At 39.9% G+C, this 24,926-nt stretch overlaps 1 protein-coding gene across 4 annotated transcripts in view; it reads left to right on the top strand.

Annotated features, from left to right (window-relative positions):
* LOC120443838 (hemicentin-2) overlaps nucleotides 1–24,926 on the top strand; it is a 103,359-nt gene that overhangs the window by 30,869 nt on the left and 47,564 nt on the right. For all 4 annotated transcript variants that reach the window (XM_039623195.1, XM_039623197.1, XM_039623196.1 and 1 more), the window contains exon 3: nucleotides 16,525–16,726. In XM_039623195.1, the coding sequence (XP_039479129.1) occupies nucleotides 16,525–16,726 (202 nt within the window). The remainder of the gene's footprint in view (nucleotides 1–16,524; nucleotides 16,727–24,926) is intronic.

The following is a 24,926-nucleotide window of genomic DNA, read 5'->3' as shown; positions in this document are numbered from 1 at the left end:
TGAGGAAACGCCTAAAAGACTTTTTTATTTTTTTGGTTGTAAATTATTTTTGCAAATTTTATTCGATGCAAAAAAAGAAATGAAAACTGGCGACGGAGTAAGTTGACAGGGAGTGCCAAGTGTTTGCCGAGCCGAAAAGCAAAACATTAAAATAACTCGACCCCCTTCGCAGTCATTTACAAGCCCCCCTTTTACGACGCCCGGCGAGCGAAAAGGAAAAAGTCATTTCAAATGTTAATGAGCTCGTGTAAATAGACAAACAATGGCGAAGAGGATTGCGATGGGAAGGATTTTCGCCAGCAAAGTAGTTAAAATTTTTCCAAGTGAAATTTGAAAACCGAAAAAGGGACAAAATATAAAAGAGAGTTGCATTTTATGGCCAACGCCATCAAATTTGCATGCTAAGCAAGCGAAAGAGACGACAGCAGTTTAGAAGAAAGAGATGCAGCTGCTCAGAAAATAAGTAGGAGCTTCAGCTTGAAGTGGATTATATACCGAAATCCAGGCCGACAAGAGTATTTAATAACTTTCAAAGATACTCTTGAGTAAGTTTTCCTAGGTGTTAAAAAGACTGAGACAGAAGTGAGATAAAAAGAGTTAAGTGAAGCTGATTGTAATATTTACAACATAGATTTAAAAATATTTAAAAAACCATCCTTGAAGACCACCCAAAAAAATCCTAATTATAATAAGCCAAACGTGTACTTATAATTGTGGGTGTAATCATCGCCTTTTCCTTTCCGATGATTTCCTGATTCCTTCTAAGCGCAAATTGTCTGACCCACTCCCGTATGCAAAGCCCTCAAAGCTGAGACAGCCATTTTCAGCTTACCCTTACCATTTCCCAATCAAAACCCCACCTTCTGAGGGCACACATAAATCATTAGGGCGGCTGTGGCGTTAATTGTTTGACCATAGTCCGGGCTCGGGAATCGAAAGGTAATCCATGGGGATGGGGATGGGGATGGGGAAGCAGGGAGATGGCCACTGAGGAGGACTCCTGTCAGAGCAACATTATTGATGGGGCCGAGGACAGGACAGCTCGGGCATAAATGATTTGATTTGGACTCTGGCTGTGGCTGTCAATCCAGCTGCTGCTGCTGCATTGACAAAAAAAGTTAATTAGATACCAATACTTTCGTTTTCAAAGACGTTTTCAATGAGATTTTCAATGATATAAGCATAGATAAATACTATATTTTATTATACCCGTTACTCGTAGAGTAAAAGGGTATACTAGATTCGTTGAAAAGTATGTAACAGGCAGAAGGAAGCGTTTCCGACCATATAAAGTATATATATTCTTGATCAGGATCAATAGCCGAGTCGATTTGGCCATGTCCGTCTGTCCGTCCGTCTGTCTGTCCGTCTGTCCGTCTGTCCGTCTGTCCGTCTGTCCGTCTGTCCGTATGAACGTCGAGATCTCAGGAACTACAAAAGCTAGAAAGTTGAGATTAAGCATACAGACTCCAGGGACATAGACGCAGCGCAAGTTTGTCGAATCATGCTGCCACGCCCACTCTAACGCCCACAAACCGCCCAAAACTGCCACGCCCACACTTTTGAAAAATGTTTTGATATTTTTTCATTTTTGTATTGGTGTTGTAAATTTCTATCGATTTGTCAAAAAAATTTTGCCACGCCCACTCTAACGCCCACAAACCGCCCAAAGCTGCCACGCCCACACTTTTGAAAATGTTTTGATATTTTTTCATTTTTGTATTAGTCTTCTAAATTTCTATCGATTTGCCAAAAAACTTTCTGCCACGCCCACTATAACGCCACAAACCGCCCAAGCTGCTACGCCACACTTTTGAAAATGTTTTGATATTTTTTCATTTTGTATTAGTCTTGTAAATTTCTACCGATTTGCCAAAAACTTTCTGCACGCCCACTATAACGCTACAAACCGCCAAAACTGTGTTTAAGACTCTCCTTCTCCTTCCACTAGCTGAGTAACGGGTATCAGATAGTCGGGGAACTCGACTATAGCGTTCTCTTTTGTTTTTTAAATAGCTGGGTCCTTTTGATGTTTGATTTTTATAATTACTCCAGCAATAATAGCATTATTTGGTACATAGAATTAATGCACAATGAATGGAAACTAAATAGTCGCCAATTAAGTATCCCAACTTAACTAAGGTAGGGAGTTTGGCTAGTTGGCTATTGTTTTCCTGTGCAATCCCCTTCCTGACAGGCACACATGGCGTATGTGTTATACTTTTGCAGCTAATAGTTGCATGAGAAGGGCCTACACTCATCAGCGTGTGTGTGTGTGGGTGTGTGTTTCGATTGTAGTAATGTTAACATCTCGTAGCAAAATGTAAGTAAACATACGACATGGTCAAACAGAGGCGCCTGCAACGGATGGTGTTGCTGTCGCATAATTCAATATTCGATGTCAATTGGTAAGTGTGAGTTTGCTTGTCTAATTAAATTGACACATTGACAAGTTCGTGCTCATTAGCCAAGACATAAACAACCAGCGAGTCATGTTTTAGTTTGTTTCACCATTTTACCATTTTCCCCGTATCGCATCTCCGCACTTTCCCCACTCGCCACTTGTTAGTTTTGTTTAGTTTATAGATTTGCGTTTATTTATGATACACAGAGGGGCGGGGCCGAAACACGCAACACACACGTTAATAGGCCACACGCCATAAATCATTAAAGGAACCTGAAAGGGGGGCGGTGCGTTGGTCAGCGGTTAACAGGTCACTGTATCAGTATATCAATGCTCCACATCCACCACCCACCACCTCCACCTTGCCCACTTGGAAAACTAAAACAGCAAACTTGGCTCGAATTATTTATATAAAAAATGGCCAAGCCACGTAACGCGTGATTTATTTACTAAACGTGCAACAAGGCGAAAAAAACCTCAGCAGAAATTACAAGTGCCACAAAGGGATACACTTTTAAAAATTTCCTTAAAAAAAGAACATATAAATGCCATAAAATATATTGATAGGGCATCGAATTCTTCAACATTTAAATAATTTCAAAGAACTTATTGAGCGATAAGACTTTGAAGTATTTTAGTATGTATATTTTCAAATCGATCGATATATTTGTTTTTTGCCAATTTTTTTTTTGGTTATTTTTGCACGTGCATCAAATACGGATACTAGGGTTATGTCGTAAGATCCGGGGCATTGTCTGAGCGCCTTGTTCATAAATAATTTTTCTAAGCCGCCCCAACATGCACAGCAACATATGTTATGAGTTTTGGCCGTGTTTCTCGTGTTGCGAAGTATCTATAGAACCATCATATATATCTGAATGTTTGTGTGTGCCCGTGTGGGGTGAACCGACAAAAGCATTTGTCACAGTTGAACGCCGTTAACGGTTAACAAGAAAGGGAAAAAAGCACCAAAAATGGCTAAAAGAAGCACCTTAATCAGTTCAGGGAGAGTAAACAGGGAGCACAAAAAGCTGGAGCTGGAGCTGGAGTTTTGCAGGCAGTTTTGTGGTTTCAGGGGGGAGCTCACTGATTGCCAAACTTTAGCTGATTGAGCGCAAAAAATTCCCTTGCTGACGAAATAGCCACAAGTAATCAAGCAATCAATCTAGCAAATATTTGACTTGTTGAAATGGGAGTTGGGTAATTGAAATAACAAACGCAATAAAACTGATCAATGGCAGGAAAACGTTTGTCAGATTTAACAAAAGTTATGCAAGCGAAAGGATTATGAATGTATGTTTATCAAGCTAACTTTTCCCATATTTAAAACCACATAAAGTTAGTTTTACCAATTTGCTGTATATCGTAGGTTTATCTTGGAGCGAAGCTATCTTCAAATTAACCTTAGTATGTTCACACTAATTACCGTTCTGGGCAAGTCAACCCCTTTCTAATCGAAAACCCCCCAACCCATAAATAGTTGCAATTGCGCGCTCGGCAAGGCAAAATCATCATTTATGGCAGCATCTGTTTGACAATCTGCCCCCGACCACCGTCATTCATTATCTTTCGCTAATTGAGTCATCTGGCAGTGGCTTATCTATCATCTTATTTGTGTGGGCAATTTGGCCAGCGCCTTCCGCTGAATATCGTTTGAGTAATATCGGTGCTGGAACTGCGGGTTATGGCAGTGCCTTCAATCATTTCACGGAAAATGAGCCTACGCCACACACTCCTCCAAAATATATATATACATATATATATAGTACACGCACGCATCATGTTGGCCATTATTTATCTTTACTTCTTTTGAGGAAGCCTCTGCGTTTTACCCACTTTCAACTCGGCATGTTGCTTTCGTTTTTTTTTCACCAGATCCCCACAGTTGTGTATATTTTTGGCACAAATTTCCTTTCCGCTTCCTATGGCGAGTTTTTATGACAGCTACGCGAAAACAGTTGAGCACCCCAGCACAAAAAAAAAAAAAAACCAAGTATGGAAGAAATTGTTGAAAAAATCTAGAGGAAAAAAATGAGAAAATACCGTTTGAGTCCGCTCGTGCACACAGCTTGAAACAACATTTTCCTTCCCTCCCATTAGTTTGGGTTTTGTGTGGGTTTTCAGTTCTTGTTCTTGGGCATTTTCCGGGGGACAACGCACTTCCTGCTTCCGAGAGCCAATGGGTTTCTTGAACTTAGGCTGCAAAGATTTTCCGCACGATTTCGGCAAGCGATGGTAGTTTTTTCGAATCGTTTTGACTGCCAAATCTTAAACGCTTCTAATTATGATGGAGTACAAGTATTTTTTAAGGGACATTGATAACATCTGAAAATATTGTAAGCTACGCCTACAAGTTTGCATTAAAACTGATTTTTTAATAAAATATCGATGGCATCCTTTTTCTTCCCAGCAATTTCATTTCGGTGCAGCATTCCCAGTTGCACTTTTTTCTGCGCCTCGTTTGTATTAAGTCTTTTGGCCTATATATTTTTTCAAAACGGCCGTGTGGTCATGTGTCATTTTGGTCATTTGTTTTAGACAAGCTCCCAGCCCAATGGCCCTTCCCTTCCCTACCCATTCCCCCTTCCCCCTGAGGTCCATCTGCACTGAAGTGCATTCAAACGTAAACGGGCTGCATTGGCCGCAAAACAAAGCGGGCAACAACCAAAAAAGTATGGGGGAGAACGGCAGAGTTTTTGGGCAAAAAACCAAAAAAAAAAAAACTTAAAGGCTTTAAAACCTAAAACACTAAAATTGCGGCCGGGATAAAAACAGCAAAAAGTGTACCGAAAAAAATTATTGGTTTGTTTGGTGACACATAATTATCTAACTTGTAATAAAAAAGTGGAAAAAAACTATGCCATTCATATTCTTTAGTTTGTGTATTGCTTCACTTTAAAAAAGTGATGTGTAGTGTTAGCTCCTCAAAGATAATATTCCAATTCTATATAATGTACTCCTACTAAAAGTGTGCAACTGACATGCTTATATTATTTTGCCCCGTGCAGAAAACCGACCCCCAAACTCCACTCAAGCTGTGTGGCTAAACTTCACCAACACTCCGCCCCAAAACCCCCTTTTTCAGTTGCTTTCTAGCCCCTTTTTAGACCCCCTCTCACCGCCGTCCATTCAGTCAACAAATATGTTCAACATGCCAGAGCTTGGTGCTGGCCCATTGTGTTTCTGATCCTGATCACTGCGCTGTGCATTTTAACGCTGGCTCCGCTTTTTTGCGGCTTTGCTCCTTCTGTTCTTTTTTTTGGTCGGGGTATGCGGGAATTTGAATGGGTTTGCGACAGTTGGGGGCAGAGGAATTAATTCCTGTTTATTCATGGTGGATTTTGGGGTAGATCGAAGAAACTTTGAATGGAAATAAAGTTGGCAAAGATATGGTTATTGTTCCAGAACGTGGCGAAAAATACAGAAATCTAGACAATATTATGTCAGTGCAATACCTTAAAGAAATAAATAGTATAGTTTAATAAACTAGTGGATTTATTAAATTCCTTTTCTCTAATTTATAAAGTTACCTATTAAGTATTTTACGAAGTGCCATCATTTTGTAAGCCCTTCTCCACCTTGTTCGCCTGTCTGCTGGTCTTTGTTTTGTGCTGGGTTTAACTTTAAATGAATTTCTATTATTTTTGTGTTTATTTGAGCTTTGCAGTTGCTAGCAGGACTCCCTGTTTCGAGATTTACTCGCCATTCCCCTACATTTTTCCTCTGCAACTCTGGATTCCTGTTCTTAGCCTCGTCTGCTGCTGTTTTATTCTGGCACTCATTGCTCGACTTGGTTGTATTTCTTGTTTTTCCCTATTTTCCCCGTTGTTGTTTACTGCTGCACACAACTAAATTGGTATATCCGTTTTTATTAAGCAACATTTCCGGTTTCTCTGTAGCGTTTTAGCTGCACTGGAGCCTCGAAGGAGCTGGTGCGGGAAAGTGGGCTGAGTAGAGAGTAGAGTGGGCGACTCTCAGCCAGTGACAATTTTTCATGCTGTTGTCAGTTTTTTTCCTTCACGGAAATCTTACCCCTCGCAGTTCGTTAGTTTTCCCCCTCGTCATGTGTGGGTTTTCTTGTATTTATCTGTTCTGTTAGTCTGCGTGTTCTATTGGATTTTTTGCTCCTGATGCTGCAGAGGAAAAAATGGATCTCATTACGTATACGCATCGTGGCGTGTCACGTAATTCACGCTTGGCTGGCATCGGGCAATTGATTTGTGTTCTACATTGATTGCCCCACTGCCCCCGAGGCTAATATCACTAAATCCCCTCCGGCAATGACTTTCAAACTGGGGCATACCTTTTGTTTTTCCTTCAATGGGGTTCATTATAATGCATGCATTCAAATTAAATCTGCTGGAGCCAGCGAAAAAATGCGAGTACAAGAAAAGGTTCCCAGGCTCTAAATGCTCAACGCTTATCTGAATGAAAATCCTTAAGGACCTCATAAATATTTACACAGTGAAAAATTAGCTACGCTTCTAAAGCCGTCCTTAAATAACAGAATACTGAATTGAATATCTTGTAGCTAAGCCGTAAGGTTTCTATTATAGAACGCAATATTTTTATTTCAAATATAAAGTACCATAAATAAAAATACAAATATTTCCGTTACGCTCTGTGCACAGATGTGTGAATAAAATTCGAGCCCCTTTCGTGTGGTCAAAAATGTTTAGCCACATTTAAACTTGTGCTAACCCAGTCTCTGGCACTCGTTTTCTATCCCTCTGGGGCTGTGTCAAGGCGCAAGATAGTTTCAAAAGTGATTTGGGTACACTTTCGGGATTTGGTTTTTGCCCGCCTGGGTTGCCCTTGTGTTTTCCCATCCCTTTTTCTGGTCAACGGCATATTAAATTAAAGCGTCTGGTCGTTGTCCCTTTTTTTTCTTTGGGTGTCCTCTCGGCCCAAGTGTCAGTTGCAAGTGTCAAAGGTGCTTCTGTTTTTAAATTATCCTCTGAGCAACAAAAACATGACAACAAATTTGTGTGAATATGCGTTTCTATCTTTTCCTAGATAAGAGTCCTTGTCTGTCCGGGTCGCTCAAAAATATGGCACAGGGCAAATTATGCAGAAAACGGAAAATATGAGAAAATATGAAAATAAAGACAAGGGTCGAGAGAGCTAACTGAAATGCTCGCTTGTAAAGTGAATCTGTTAAGAGATTATTCTAATGGAAAACTCATAATAAATACTGTGGAGTGAGCCAAATGGGGATGGGAAGTGGAGATTTCTTTGGGATTAAATGTAACGGAGTTAAATGCTAATTGGTTGAATGTTTTGAAAAGCAATAAAGTGCAAAATTAAAAGAAAAATGTTCGTTTGACTAGGTAAATGAAATTAAAGAAGGGCAAGCTAATTAAAAGTCGAATTTCGGAAGGGCTTATCAAGCATTTAACGAATAAGGAATTCAGATAAGAGAGAAATTTATACGAGATTACCAGTATGTGCTGAGAAATATTAATGTATTGCTTTTAAATTCACAAGGATTCATACTCAAGGTTTCTATTAAGGCCATCAATATATTTATATATATACGCAGATAAGTTTTTCATTTCATTTTGTCATTAATTAACTTGACATATTTCAAACCAACTAATTTAGCAACATGAAATTGCAGCTTTGATTTTTGGACCACTCGTGGTTGTCAAACAAAATGCAACAAAGAAAATGCTCAATTAGTCGCGCTCTCTCCACAAACATGAGAATTTTCCAGCGACGGAAATGCACAGCACACACACACACACACTGGCAAAATGGCCTAATTAAAAAGCATAATTTAATTAAGAGGCGTCAGCTGGCCGAGTTTGTTGGTGCTTGACAAAAACAGAAAGCGGCGCCGAGTGCAGGCCAAAACTTCTGCCATATGCCACAAAACAAGGACTCAAAATCCGCACAGCAGAGGTCAAGAAAATAGCAAGCAAGATGCTGTGTGGAAAATGTATCATTTTAAATTAAAAAATTGTTATAAAAGTGTGATTTGCTTTATATACTCTGCTCTATCGTTCATATCTCTCCACTATATAAAATCCTTGTGCTATTTTAGTTGTCCCTATTGTATGGCCCTCTCTTTCTGTTCGCATCGTCCTTCCTCTTTCGCCTGCGTGTAAATGCAATCATAAATTTTGCGGCAAGTGCAGCTACAGCTGCTGGTTCATGTTCGAATATTGCGCTGCACAAAACATGACAAACATTCGGCATGAGTGCCTCTGCATGCAACATTCCGAATATTTAGCATTATTTAATTTACAGCAAATTAAGTTTAACGTTTTACAACTTAACCGCATGATTTATGCAGCTCCTCCCGTCCCACTCAATCACGGCAGCCTTTGACAATTGTCGAACAAATTATGCCAAATTAAATGTCCGGGAAAATGTTGAAAATGTAGTAGAAAATGCAGAGTAGTGCTGGCAGAGGCAAAGGACAATTGAAATGGACTCTTGAAATTGCATTATGCTGGGAATTGAGGTCAAGAGTCGGCCAAAGCAAGTAGATAGTCATCGGAGATGCTTAGATACTGCTTTAATAAACAAGTATTTATAATTGGAATATATAAGTTAAAGAGTTTCTGTGAATTTACGCAATGAAATATATGTACTCACAGAATATAGATGTAATCAAGAATTCTAATAATTTTAGAAATCACAATATTAAAACATATACATTACTAAATTAACTGAACTTTAATTTACAAAATTGCAATAGATCGGAATCACCGGTATATTAATCCCAATAAAGTAGACCCTCAACTAAGTCCATTGCATCTCTGCTCACAGACCTCATTAATTTGCGACACCTCGGAATTCCGTGTTCCGTATCTGTACTCCGATATCTTTGGCAGCAAACTGCATTTGCATTCTGAGCTACCCATGCGGACCACTTTGGTCCACAGATACTCAACCCGGGATGGATGTGTGGTCACCACAGCCATATTCTCGAGCAGATTCTTGGTTTCTGTTGGGCCCGTTTGCCCCCCAAGTCCCCAACACTTGGACACACAGTACGGTCCATCTGTGCGTGCCTTATTGACTTGGCTTGGCTTTCAACGCAACTGAGCCGCAAAGTCAATTCTGTGAATGAATCCACAGTCTCTTAGCCAGCGGATATGAAGACGGACAAGGAGACACACAACGGGGACTTATACACTTGCAAAAATGACTTAAATTTTTATTTTCCTATTGGGTTTAGTAACTGATTTGGGTAAGCTATTGAATAATACTTAAGGCTAACCAACTTCAGCCTACACCCTTATTGTTTATCATAACAGCTTCATTAAAATCAGACGTTCTTGCAGTGGAAGACAGGAGAGTAGGCCTCCCTGTAGCTTGCAGCATAAATGAAGTTCTAGTCGCAATGTGACGTTGATTTTTCATTTCAGTTTTTTTGCTCCTCCTATTTTCCCAGTCCCCCCATTTTCATTGTCATCCCCATTCTGAAAATGTTTACTTTGCACTGGTCGCATATAAAACGGGCACCCGTCTGCTTGACAGTCAGTCATAGGATCCGAGTGTTTTAGTATTGGTTTGGGGATATATCATCCCAAAGACCGTCGTTTTTCCCAACTCCTCCTGCTTCATATATATATATATAGTATGTGTATATGTGTGGGTTTTAGTTTGCTCGGTTGGCTTTAACTGTTGTTGATACGGTTTCCGTTTGTCTAAAGCTCCGTGCGGCACTTAAGTGAACTTTAAACACTTTTATTAATGGCATATTATGTAATATACGTGCCCTGGCTGCCGCGGCTTTTATCCCACACCCCATTCGTCTCATTTTAAGTGGATAGGCAACTTTTGCCAACATTACTAGCTGCAAATGTTTTAATTAAAGTGAAATTGGGTATTCTGAGTGGCACACAAGTCCTTACATCTTTCCTTCCCTTCCCCCCTTCCCCCTTTCCCCCTTGTCCCTCTTGCCGTTTTTCAGGCTACCCTTTTTCCGCCCCCGTCCTCATTTTCCAACCAAATCCGCTGCAATCCCAACAGGCAGCGATTTAGCCAGATGTTACGCATACGCAGCGTAAAACTTTTCCCATGCCCACCAGCCATAAGCCATGAAGATGAGGAAACCATATTTCCATTTCGGGCACATTAGCTGCGCGAAAATATTCAAGTGGCACAGTGAATACCATTTATGCGTATATTACTTTATAATCGACGTTTAAGTAATGCAAATTTTGAATAAGAATAAATTGAAATTTGTACAACTATTTAGGTTTACAAATATCTAAGCAACTTAGTTTACAACAAATAATTCTGACAGCTTCCGAGACCAATCTATTTATAAGTAGCCCTGAGGTTTTTTAGCATAGATCCTCTGACCGTAATCCCTGAACATAATCCCGCTAAAAGCATCGCTGGTTTTATAATTCCAGATCCCCGGTTGGTTGATGTAATTGCCTCTACTCAACCTCCACTTTTCCACTTTTCCACCGCCCATTTCCGGTTTTCCACTCAACGGCGTCCATCGCTAAGTCATCAGCCAGATTTTCCCGCATTTCCCACTCCCGCAGCTGCAGTTTCCAACAGTTTCCCCCTGACTCGGTGACGGCTAAGCAAATACTTGGCATACTGGCTACATTACGCATACGCAACGTTTGCAGTTAATTTGCAAATGTTTCACATACCGACTTATTAATGAGTTGTCTCACCGGCTGTGGCCATCAAATGGTTCGCAAAAGTGAGCGTAGGGGTAAAAGAATTCATTACGGATCTTCAGTTGCTTGTTTGCCTTTCGATTGACTGCCGATTGTTCATCGAACGAACGGATTGCAATCCACATTTTCCTCCTGTATCGCTTGTTATGCTTTATGTGTAGCAAATATTTGTCACAAAAGAAGGCCTGCTTGTTGCGAGATCACTGAGCAAAACACGAATTTCAATTAAATACCTTTTTTATTTCAAAATAATTGAAATATTTTAGATTTCAAATAGGTACATTTTAATGCACACAAGTTGCAAGTTAAAAAGAATTGTTTAAAAGGAAACGATTATTAATTTCTCCAAGTGTAAGCGCTTTGCAGGCAGTTCGTGTTGCAGTTGCAGCTGCAATGTCTTGTTAAGCGTATGAACTGCCACACATGCTGCAGCAAAGGCAAACACTCTGGATATGGGATGGCATATCCCTTATGCGAGTTCTTATCCCAGCCGACAAAGGATCCACCCAGTTGCTTTGAGAGCACCACTAAAGACTTATGGCATTAGAGCACAGTAGCAAAAGCAACCGCAACAACTTAGCGCATGTCAGCAACACATTACACGGAACACAGAGCCATAAACTTGAGTTTATGACCAGAGTTGGAGGAAGCAAGTTGCTTTTCAAAGGGGGCTCACGCAAAGAACGTATATAATAATTTTAAAAGCACCTCAAGCAGTATCGTCCAAGAAAGTAACTACCATTTCGAAAAATGAATATCTAAACAGATTTGCATTGGAATAACGATATCAATTTTCGCTTTTGTTTCAATGTTTAAGAAGAAACCACAGCTTACTAGGACATTAGAGTAATTGTTTATTTATTGCCACATTTGTTTTTCCGGAAATACATTAGCATAGTGCACCTTAAATCTATAGAAACCCTTTTAAGTGTCGTTGCCTTGCACTTTTAAGTCCAAACTTTCCCAGCTTTCAAAGAAGTTAGGTCAAAGTTAATCCCCTTCAAGTCCAAAGCTACGCCACTGACCCAGGAATCTTTCACATATACGTGTAGTTGATTTTCAGGCAGCAATTGCTATTGTTGTAATTGTTATGAGTAAGAATAAGGGGGGAGGGGGTTGGTGTGGGTTTGTTCAGCAACTCCTAGGTTAAAAAGTAATATATTTTACAACAACAATGGCAGGAGGCGAGACTACATATTATATTTATATGCCACACACACACACACACAAAACACACAAGAAAAACAACAATGGCTGATGTTAAGAGCAGGAATTCGCATTAAGCTGAACGAAAAGCAAAAACTGGTCAGGGAAAATGTTAGAGAGAGGTCTGGGGACAGGAAAATCCTAGCGTTGTCTCAACAACGACCAAGGGAAAGCCACAAGTAAACGAGCCAAGAAGAAAACAGCTTGTTTTAAGTGTAACACACGCTCCCACATTAGTTGCATTTTGCTTAGAGAAAACGTTGTCCCATCTCATACCACCGCTTTTCATTTTGTCGGCGTTGTAGCATGAAATCTGTTTTAAAAACTCCAGACATCACACACAGTGCCCGAAATGCCATAATTCTTGTCTACGCACAGACTGTTGTGCCTCACTTTATGCGAAATAAATAATTACAAACAAGTCAAGCAGACACCGACAGAAAATGATGTACAAGTGTTAGAATGGGGGAAATGTTGAGGGAAGAGAATGTACAGGATACTCGAGTTGCTGCCGGGGAAGTTGCAGCCAAAGTGCAACACTTCGGTTGATTGTGCCATCCTCTGAAAGCCATAAGTACATTAAATAGAACCATCATGTGCCTCATTCCGCGATATAGAGTAAAATACTTTGCTTCAGGGTTATATGCTACATGAAAACTGATCTTGAATTATAAACCATATATAAACTAAATTAAGAAATTAAAAATCGGCACATTCTTTTACCAACTGTAGAGTATTTAGACTGCGTTTACAATAGACACCATATTTATTCTCACTTCTCTAGCCCTCTGATGCCATTTGTGTTTATGAAGATGACGCGTCGTCGACCCCAAACAAAGTCAAACTCGACATAGGCAAAACGGAGGGAAAACCACCGCCACAAAAACTAAAAAACTAAACAAAAAAAACTATAGTGTAAAGTGAAAAAGTTTCATTTTTTTACGAGTATGTGAAAAGTTTTTGTTGTTTGCTTTGGGTTTGTTTGGGTTGCATTTGGCCAGACTTGACTTCTGCTTTGGCATCTTTTTGGCCCAAACGAACTCTGCCTTTATTTTGCCGCCTTAAATGCACAGCTGGAAAATTTTAATTTCAAAACATTACATAATCATTAATTAGAATAAAATTCCCTTATGTATTTCACTCAAAATTTTAAATTGTATTTCAACAGTATTGGGGTTTTACTTTAAGTTAATTAATAAAGCATCAATCTTAATGCATTTTTTTCCAAGTGCAGTGCGCACTTGCACTTATGAATGTTTAAGCATTTCGAGTCGGGCTGAACCCATCTGAACTGAGTGGAGATAAAGTTTTCAGTCCTCAGTTCTCCAGCGAACAATTGAAAAATTCATAAAGCGAGCAGGAAAAGTGAGACGATGGAAAACTTTACCGAAACTCTAATGATGGCTAATTATTACAAAACACACACACACACATATGGGCCGGAATAAGTTTTCCCACTACGAGTGAAAACTTTCGTATGCAAACAAAGTTAATTTACATTTTAAAATCCATCAGATTGCAAAAGCTTGTTTAAATAATTGCAAAATGCATTCCAGCCTTTAAGCAACAAAAAAAAAGTCACAAGGAAAAGCATGAAAAAAACTTTAACACATTTTATAGAGAGTTTTTCCTCGAGCTCTGGCCGAAAAAAAATTGTATTTTTCTTTCGACTCACTCATGGTAATATAACCAACTCCGCCGCTTCCAGATCCGAAATCAACTTACATGCAGTAAATGAAATCTATATGCATATGCATTTCATGCTTTTGTATGCTCAGGGGCGGCGAGGGCGTGGTCATGCTAATTGAAGGCCCTCGAGGGACAAGCTCTGCCCTCATTCATAATTATTTGCAGGGAAATATGTAAATCGGTAGCCAAAACAAACATTAAACACGATACCCAGTCAGCACTTCTGTTCACTCCTCGATTTTCTGTTTATTTTCCTGAGCTTTCAAATTACATGCGTTGAACCAACACGTTTTTATCGCCCAGTTTAATTTGATATCAGTTGCAAATATCACTGATTAGAAGATTGCTACATTATAATTTTTGGTCTTTAGTTTTATTAGGTGAAAATTTCCGGGTACATGAACGGTTTTCATAACCAAAAACAGAGAAAAGCTTAAGTGGGACCTTAAATACAAGGGAATGTGCAACTCAATTACATAAGCTGCGTCATAAATAACATTAGTTTCATAAACCCCATCACATATCATAAACCCCCTCACATATCAGCAAAGTATTTAATGGAAAAATACCAACTTAAAGCAAACAAATGTTAAAAACCCTGTTTTCCTGAATGTTCAAAACTTTTTGTGTTGCCAACTGTTAATTACAATAGCAGCAAGGGCCAAAGTTCTACATGATCGAGCTAAAAAAGAAAGAAGGAAGGAAAGCAAAGCAGCAGCTGGTGGAAAAAACGTAGCATACATTTGAGCGTTCGAGGCAATCGAAAATGCAGCCGCAGTGCATTGAGTTATTTGCATTTTGTACTCTGCGTTTTATACACCAAAAATCCGAACACAATAAAGCTGTTGCTTCGCTTAAATATATAGATTTATAGTAGAAAACAAATGCAACAATGTAGTAGTAGGGTGAAATGGGAGAACATTTTCCACAGACTTATGGTACATGAATGGATGGGCAGATGCACAAAAAACAGATTCGCTTCAACAAAATACATGAAAATTGAGCGGAGTGGAAAAAGAAGGAAAGCGGAGAATATAAAAAGCAGGAGCACACAAAAAACTAAAATTCAGGCAGACAAATTAAAACTAAGCGCTGCATGTGCAAACAACCGCCCCACATCCCACCAGTTTTCCCAACCCTATTTTCCGACCAGCACTCGACCCAATGGCGTCCACTCGACCATTTGCTCCATTTAGCTGAATACACACTTCAAAAAAAAAGGGAAAACTCCCCAAAACTAAACTGCGTGCTTAGTTTTATTTCAACGATGCTGCTAAAACTGTAAAGCGACCACAAGTAAAAGCTCCAAAGTTTCTCTTCCCCCTACCAAAAATTTATAAAAATGGAACGAACAACGAATTGCAGCCATCGAAATTTGATTGGAATTGTTTTCAGAAAACTTATTTCGGAAATTTTGCACCATCAATTATGTGAAAATACTTTCAAGCTTATGAAAAACGCGGAAATCTCATGGTTAAATTTTATTGAACGCCCACAAAAAATCTTCGTATGCAATATGCATTATTTTTTGGGTACTATATGCCTGCAATAAATTTTATCTCGATTATTTCCGGTTAATTTGCTTCTCTGAAAGTTTTTCCTTAGTTTCAGCAAGAGATAAAAAAATGTTCGAATAATATGCCACAAATGCGAATACAAATTTTGTATATTTATGGCGTCATCTATATGAAAAATAAGCATAAAAATGTGCAATACTTGAAACTTTAAGAACATATAAAATGATTTAATTGTAAAGCGCAAAAATAGTTGAGGTTAAAGTTAAAAAATGTTATTTCAGTTGTAATATCGAATAAATAAAATAGAATTTCTAAGCGGTCTTTATGGGTAAATAATCCCCCAATTTGTGTGGAAATTCTTTTCGGGAACACAAACCAATTTGGATGCAGTTCTTCCACCGCCTGGTTGGCATTGTGTTATGGTTGGCGTGGCATGTGAATTATTCATTTTTGTGGTATAGATTTACAATTTCTACGAGCTGCTACAATACCATTTTTTTTGTATTTTTTTTTTTTCTGCCAATGTTGATTCTTTATTTTTGGTGCATATACCAGTGCTCGTGCTCTTCGAATGGTATTGATTTTCGTTTTTGCTCTGCTGCGTTAATAATAGTGAAACAAAATAAATCAAATCAGTTTAGCAGCAAGGATATATCAATGTTGTTATATGAATTTGTGTTGGATTTCGACGGGTTCTCTCTTAATTAAATGGACGCAGGCTGAAATTTGCACAAGGTAATTGAATTGCCGCTGCCGGTTATCCGGAAATAAATGTTGTATGCGTAGACTGCAAAAAACCGGTGTCAGATATATCTATAATCTTTTTATAACATTTAAGATTTCCCGTTTTTAAGTATTCAGATGTGCCTGTCATCACTTAACAGCCACGCACATTTTGTAGAAAATTAAGTATTTACGGTATAATAAAAAAAAGTTCAATTAAAACATTTGTCTTTAGAGCTTAAAATAAATTGCTTGAGAGCATCGTTAAATTTATTTAGCTGTTTTGCGTGGTGTTATCAAGCTTGTGTGTCATTCTGTCTCGTTGCAGGTCAACTTTGGCTCTGGATTGGCCTGATCTCCGGGGACGATTCGCTGGACACGCGTGAGGGAGTCGATCTGGTGCTCAAGTGTCGCTTCACCGAGCATTACGACTCGACCGACTTCACCTTCTACTGGGCGCGATGGACCTGCTGCCCCACATTGTTCGAGAACGTGGCCATTGGCGATGTGCAGCTCAACTCGAATTATCGGTAAGTTTGTGCAATGGGCCGATAAATCACGGACACAGGCCTGGCCTCATAAATTCCGCGCTGATGGCTGATGGCTGATTGCTGCTGCCTGATGGCTGATGGCTGTCAATGAGGCAGCGAGAGGACGACAAGGGCTAAGGACATTCATTTAATTGCCGTCCAGGGCAGGATTGTTTTCCCTCGCGATAAAAGATGAAGGATGCGCCACCCAAGTCTCGGGCCTTCGACTGTTGAATTTATTAAAATTGCCAGCGACAACGTCATCGATGCCATTGTACATCATTAAATGTTCATCTGGCTGGCGATAATTCATTGCCAACAAGTTGATGGCTTCCCTTTTCTCCCTCCGCGTATTCTTTTCGTTCCTTTAAGCCATCTGGCGCATCTGTTCGTCCATGATCTAGGCTGGTTGGGGAATATTCTTTCTATACAATGGTTGGATATCGAACTGATTACGAAAGCTGCTAGCTTTGGTAATGGGCAACATGAAAAATCATTAAACGTTTACTAAAGTTCTGCGAACATTTCTGTTGTGCTATCAAAATGATAACACAAAAGATTATACTCCTTTTAAATATTGTATAGTATTTTATACAAAAATAACCAACCACAAGTTGGTTGTATGTGTGTACTGGTAACACATTGCGTATACGCAACCTATGGGTATAAGTATCAGAAACTTTTCGAACCGTTCAAATAAAAAAAGTTGAGTACTTCTCAGAGACCTGCAAGCATATTTATTTATTAATCATGATAATCATATTCCATAGCATTTTGAGCGTGAATAAACAAAAACAAAACGAAGGCAAAAACACAACAAAAATAATAATAAAAGAGAAAAGGGAGTGGGAAAAAACATTCAATGCGGCGTATGCTGCAAATCGTTTGGAAAATTTCAACAGGCCATTCAAAATACATGCCAGACAAAGGGCCCATCACAAGGTTAAGGGGCGGAGCGGAGGGCAGGGCGTGGCAGTAGGCGGGGCCGAGGGGCGGAGACCACCAGGCGACAAGCATAATAAATAAATGATCCAGCAGATACATGTACTGCATGTTGCCGCTAAGTAGCAGCAGCCACAGAAACATGCAAATGCCAAAAACGTGTAAGCAGCAAAATGGCACAGAACAGAGCAGCCGAAAATGAAATAAGAATTATTATAACACAATTTTGCTAATCGCCCGTTAAACCATTTGCTTGATTTATGTGGCCCTGGGATTTCGACTAATGGTGCAAAACAGGATGAGGCAGACAAATCTCTTAAATAAAGGTGGGGTATGAATTTGGAAATATGAAAAGTGGGTATCTCATTCACAAGAATCAAAGAATGGGTAAATTTCGCAGATTTTTCTAATTTCATTTATTGGGGAAAAATGATCTTGAATTTAAGATGCAAATACGCTAAGTGAAACGTTTGTTTATAAAAATCAAACATTATTGGCAAGTTTTGAAGCAATATTCTTCAGTAAAGTGCACCTATTTTAAAGGAAATCTCTCCAAACTGCCCATTATACTATAGCCTCACTCAAAAGCAAAGGAAAATGCTTGGGCTTTCAACTCAAGTTCTAGTTGTTAAAAGGCCATCAGATTTCTTTCTTCCTGTTTTTTTTATTACTTTTTTTTTTGTACAGCCATACATTTAGTCATTGACAGGAGGCGGTGTACAAAAGGCAATTGTGATCCTTAAAAGGCGTGACCGGCAGGAGGCAAAAATCCTTACAATTTTTTATGCACACAGCTTCCACTGGAGATGAATGGGTAAAAAGTAGTGAAAAAGAAGGTTTGCCTGTTTTTCATTGACATCGAAACAAAAGGCTAATTGGGATGTTAGACAAAAGGCGCTGCAACTCTGTCCGACTTTTCCCAAGGTTTTCCCTACTCGGAAGAATAAAAGACTGAAAAATGCCTTTCCGAGCACAACAGCAGCGGTGGCAGCCAAAAAGATAAATTGTTTTTTAAATGAATTCAATAAAGCGTGCCATAACAAAATACCAAATACTCGTGCACAAATACAAGAAAAATATACGAAATACGTATCACAAAAGGCTGTCGACTTTCGGGGAGATTTGAACATAAAACGCCTATACAGTCGGCATGGCTTATTTGCATTTCAATTTGCATAAGTGGAGAGAGCTGCCACATACCCACATATATAGAAATATCTATATATTTCCATATCTCCGATGGATGTCGCACTGTGCTGGAAACAACACACGTGTTGCCGTTTCCAGAGACCAAAAAGTCAGCATTTGATCTGGGCATTTTGATGTATGTCTGCTGGCAAGGTAAAGGTTAAACGTTGACCCGCATAAAAAGGGAAACATACCGGGATAACTGGGGAACTTGGGACCATCCATTGATAACAACAAGCTACGTTTGCATAAATAGCAGAAATTATTGCCCCACATCCATCACCCAAAATGCGAAATGTGTCAGCTGAGTCGCAGCCCACATTAATAAATAACTACAAGATCTACATATACAAACAAATAAAAACACAAGTTGACTGGAAATCTCCGAATATATTAAATACTAAGCTGGTATGCTTAAGAGTAATAGGAATATAGGGTTTAAAATAAATAAGCTGATTTTTTCCAATATTTTTTACTTAAACTCATAACTTTATTTTATATACACCCCTTTTTTTATTAAGTCAGTAAATTTACTACTTCGTGGCACATTACAAGGGGTTGCGCCAGCCCGAGAATGAAATAAAACTATTGAATGCAAGAGGGCAACACAATAAGCTTTTTAAATTAATACCACAAAAATATGTTAAGCCATTTCAGCCTTTTGATTCCGCTTCACCCGTTGGAGTATCAAAATTTTCGCCACTGCAGAGGGACCACAACAAAGACTCATGGGGCTGTGCCAAATCAAAATTAAAAATCGATAGACAGCATGAGTTTCATATTAAATTTCTTTTCGCACAATTGAAAAATGCCTCCTACTGATGTTCCGGATGCTTCCATTCCATTTTTTTTTCCTTCTTCATGTTCACCGCTTTTATTTCTATATATATTTTTATTTTCTGTGCTGTGTATATTGTTGTCTGTTCAGTGAAAAGCAAATTTTTTGATTGTTTTGCACGCTCCACCAGCGAAATGTTTGCGGCACTTGAACAACAAGGGGCGACCATCACGCAAAATTCCAATATCATTCAACAAACAGGCAGCTGCGCAAATAAAATGCGGGTTTGGGCAACATCCGAGGTTGTTAAGGTCATCAAAATGACAATTTTTGCAGGGGGGAACCGCAAAAGATAAGAGCATTGTATCGGACGATGGTCAAAGAGGCGAAAGGCAGGACAATCCCAAAACCCGATTCAGACAATCCATCACTGAGTGTCTTTGATTGAGCAGGGCAATTGTGAAATTTGATTGATTCCCAAAACTTATAGGAAATTAGCTGGTCAAGTGGTTAGTTGGCTAAGAAAAGGCCAAATCAATGACTTTTCAATATACGTTTATTGGTTTTGTTGTACGGCTAAGAGCCTCATTTGTCAATACCTTATTGATGAGTACTAAGTTCAACAGAATGAAGAAAGTATCATTTCAAAAGTAAATACATTTGTTGAAGATTTACAAACAAGCATATTAAAAGCTTATATTCTATTTGCATGCCCAAATACCAATAGGCTGCTAGCAAACTCGTTCGAAACGCCAATAAATCAATTCCGTAACAATCCCCAATTAATCTGCTGACGAAATGCGGTTCGCAGCCGTCAAGAGCTATCCAAAAACTGACCAAACTTCGACCAACATGATTTCGATATATCAAATGCCCCCCATTCAACGAGAGCATTTAATGATTTCCACTTTGCGCGGCGCATTAAATGACTTTACGACCTAGGACACAGATTTCGCAGATTTGCCCTATGGAATGCGCCAAAGCCCAAAAGGGGCTTAGTCCGCTCCATTTTGCCATGCCCCTCGTTGATCCAGAAGCGGTTTTGGCCCCCCTCGCCCTTCACTCGACACATTTGCACATTTGCCGGCACTGTTTTGTTGTTTCGGTGCTCGTGGCATTGCGTAAATTAATTTCAGTCGCTAAGCGTAATTTAAAGTTAGCTTAAGCCGGCAGACATATACAAACCACACACACTAGTACACGCAGAGAAACATTGTCACTAGGTTTACTTTTAAATAGTTATTTTTAGCTATGTAATGTGAGTATAAAAATGCATTACCAAAATTCACAGTGGCTAGTTACTTTTGAAGCAAAAAATAGCAGTGCCTTGTTGGAATTTTTTCCCAGTGTACGCACACACTTTCGCAGCATAAACAAGACTCACACCAAACGGTCTTAAACTCGCCGCTGCCCCATGCAAATACGCACATGCTGTGGGCGCCCTGCCAAGGGAGCATTTCAGGGAAGCCTGGCAAAGGAAAGGAATGGCAGGGGAAGGCAAGGCAAGGCGAGAGGAAAACTGTGGAAAGCAGAGGAAAATGCGAACGGTGGTCTGGCCGGCGGAACAGAAGGTGTCCGACCGCCTGCCGGCCATGTGAAGTTCATAAAGTTACGGGGCAAACCGAAAACCGAAAAGAAGAACCGGGGCGAGAGAGCCGCCGCCGGAAGTTGTCCGCCGTACGAAGTGCGACTTGTCAACGTGTACTTCCGGCCGCCATTCTTCGCCGCAATAACCGCACAAATGTGGCGGTTGGGGGGAATGGAGGGATGTGGGTGTCTTGGGGTCAGAAACGCAGGAGCCGTGGCCATGACACACAGGAAGCAGTTGGCCCGCTCTTCGCTTCCGTCAGAGTCGCCAAACTTTATGAATAATTCAGTTAAAAGCCTTTTTTTATTGCCAGCATTGTTGTCATTTGCTAGCTCACACTTGGCCGGATCGAGTTTAAAGACTCACAAGTGCGACTTATTTAATTAAATTATGCAATTTGTTACATTGCAGGAACTTTAATTGTTTAATGTTTACTTGAAAATATTAACGTTCTTGAATTCCTATATAATTTAGTTGCTTACCTATTTAAATTCTAATTTGAAATAAGACTACCCCTACCGTATCTAAATAGACCTTAAGTCACAGCAATTAATGTTGCAAATATTTACCCAAAATTGCCAAATAACTTGACAGAATGTGTAGTAAAAAGCCTTCTCCTGCACATCACGCATACGCCGCGTATTGCACTGGTTGATGGCGTGGGAAAAGGCAGTGGGTAAAGTTGATGTTGCTAAATTTGTTGTTTATTATTTGCTCGCTGTTATTGTTGCCAAGTCGTCGACAATGTCGCCGTAGGCAGAATCAGAAACTGAATCAGAATCAGAAGCAGTAGCGAGCATCCTTTGAATGGTCCTGTCTGTGGCGCTGTTGTTTCGGCGATGTTTCGACGTAAGTGATTTGGAAACACCTGCTTTACATGTTGCCAGGTAGACGGCAACGACAACGACAACGACAACGACACCTTCCCTCAGCCGTTCCAGCCATCCACTTTTGTGTCGACATTTATTAAGGTTGTTTTGTGGCTGCTATAATACAGTTTAGATGGTGAGCGACAACCCAGAAGGGAAGCCATTAACATCCTTGCCATGTCTTGTCTCCATCTTACCGAGCAGCGAGCACCTCACTTTGCTTCCTCGGCAGCAGCCGCTGCATAAACCCATAAACTTTGTCAACTAACATAAATTTGATGTAATAATTTTTCTAATCAGAAAGTGAGCGTGCTGACGTACTGGCAAGGTGTTGTAACATAAATTTTAAAATTGTGGAAAAATATCTTAAGTTTGTTATTTTCAAAATAAAATATAATGATTAATATTTTAAAAGGTAAAGAAGTTGTTCTTCCTTTTATGTAGTTTGCTTTTTACTGTGCAATTCAAAAATTAATAAAATTCTTTATCCGAGGACTCAACTATGTGGCTTTCTAGTATCTCAGCTTTTAACAGCTCATCTATAGCAATCTCACAAATTTTTAAATACATTTTTAAACGCCGCAAAATGGCGTTCGTGCTGTCACTCTGCTGCTGCTTTTGATGCTGTTTGTCATTCGCCGTTAAAATCAATTTACGACAAAATAAACACACGCACTGTCCTGAAATTCCCGACCCCTGTAGCCCCCGAAAAACCCCCGGATCCCAGGATCCCATCTGCCCGGTGTTTGCATTGCTGCGTTGTTTGTTTGTTTCCTGCTGGCGCTGTCACAGGCACCGGCAACCAGGATCCAGAATTCAGAATCCAGGATTCAGGATCCCGGCAGCCAGGACCAAGGACCCTGCGCCAGAATTCAGGCTCCCAATGAGGAGTCAGTGGCAACGTCTGTCGCCGTCACCGTCACCTTTAATGTAGAAATATTTTTCACTCATGCTCGTGCATTGACAGACAATGAAGAGGGTCTTTGAAAAGCTTATCGAAAATTGGCTTAAGGATGTGTGTCCTCTCTTCTTCGCTGCCCGCCAATTTAATGGGCCTGACCCAAGGCGGGTATCCGTTGCGGCATTTTAATGCGCCATCCAGGGCAACTTAAAGTCCATCCAGAGTATAGTTTATGGCCGAAGTTTATGAGGGGTGAAGCTCATTAAGTGCGAATATCGGGTACTAACATCTATATAGAGCTGCAGTCCGGGTGCTCATTAAAATCAAAGGCTCTGTGGCACGGCACGGATTTTGTGCTATCAAAGGGCTGCAAGTAACAAATTACGAAGCTTACAAAAATATATGTATTCTGCTGAAAATGTGTCTCACTGCTCTTCATAAAAATTAAAGATGCACGTATTCACTCGCAGTTACTTGGCAGGATTCAAAGATTCAATTAAGACGAACACTACAGAAACACCAAATCAAATCAGTTAAAACTTGCACTTGGCAAAGAGCCATCAATAATGAATGCAGCTTTCTTTTGCGATTATACCAATTTGAGCTCTTCTCTGCTGGCGCATAAAAATCAAACTTTAATGGAAGTGTAACCAAGCGCTCAACTTTTCGCAGACATCTTAAGTCGCAGCATAATTTTCGATGCGAGTACTTGAGCTTTTCGCGTGGCGTGGCGCAGTAATTAAAAATTCAACGGGCAAAAATCAACAGGAGAAATCTGTTAACTGCTATCCCGTAACCTGTTACCAATCAAGATTCCGTGATGAGCAGGTGTACCCAAGAAGTTTTCCCCTCCAAGAGCTGTCTGAAAATACAACAAAGGTGGTGGGCGTTGAATTCATGAGGGACTTTCCCAGCAGCAGCAGCTGTTGCCCAGTAACCCCCCATTCCAGACATTATTGCTCCCGCGAGGCAAGGAGAAATTCATAGTTTCGTGACGGGCCCCAAAAAACTCGAAATGGAAGGGGGTTAAGGCTGGCTGCCAAGGGTTAAGGGCCTTCCCCCGGATGACAGCGCTTGTCGATGATGACTATGGCGATGATGATTAGAACGAACGGCCTCCGAGGAATCCACACGCAGTTGGGTCCTGTGGCCATTGCCTTAATTACGTGGAGATAAGAAACGCAAATATAAATATAGCACCGCCACACGGGTACAGTGAATACACAGCGCAAGGATTTATCCAATATTCAAGAATATAAGAAGGCCTTAAAATACAAATAAAATAAATGAGTGAAGAAAACATAAATCTAATATAAGTTTTTTTATAAAACAAAAGATCTTAGTCCATCTCACAAATTTACTTTAAGTTTCTTTAAATTCACCCTTCACTGTACGCCCTTCGAAACGGGAATGTTGGTGGGGGGAGGCGAAGTAGGCGTTAAATGGGTGGCACAACTCAAAGTGGCAGTTGGCCTTGCCGGGCGGACGCAACAGCTGCGCTCACTAAACGCTCTGGCATAAACATAAAAAGTCTATGAAACTGTCATAAAGCAGGCAATAGAACCGAACGACCGGCGTGGGGTCTCTGCTCTCCAACTTGCCACGCCCCCACAAAGAGAAGCAAAACCGCCTCCCAGTTGGCCTTGTCAGTTGGCTAAAACTCATTTGTAAGGCGTTGCTCATAAAAAGCAGAAGGCGAACAAAAAATCGGTCTAAAGAAATTAGACATTGGGCGCAATTTTACACGGAAAAATATTATCAAAGTCGTTGTGCTTTCGACTTTTGTACATTGATTTCCATAGTTTTAAATATAAATATTTTTATGCCATCATATGTATTTATTTCGATTTATGTATTTAATGTTAAAGAAAACCCTTTCATAAGTAAATTCAAGTCCATTACCATAATTCGTATATAAAGTTATTCAATGTAAT

Source organism: Drosophila santomea, chromosome 2L (assembly GCF_016746245.2).
Source record: "Drosophila santomea strain STO CAGO 1482 chromosome 2L, Prin_Dsan_1.1, whole genome shotgun sequence".
NCBI lineage: Eukaryota > Metazoa > Arthropoda > Insecta > Diptera > Drosophilidae > Drosophila > Drosophila santomea.
This window is presented reverse-complemented; position numbering and strand designations above follow the sequence as displayed.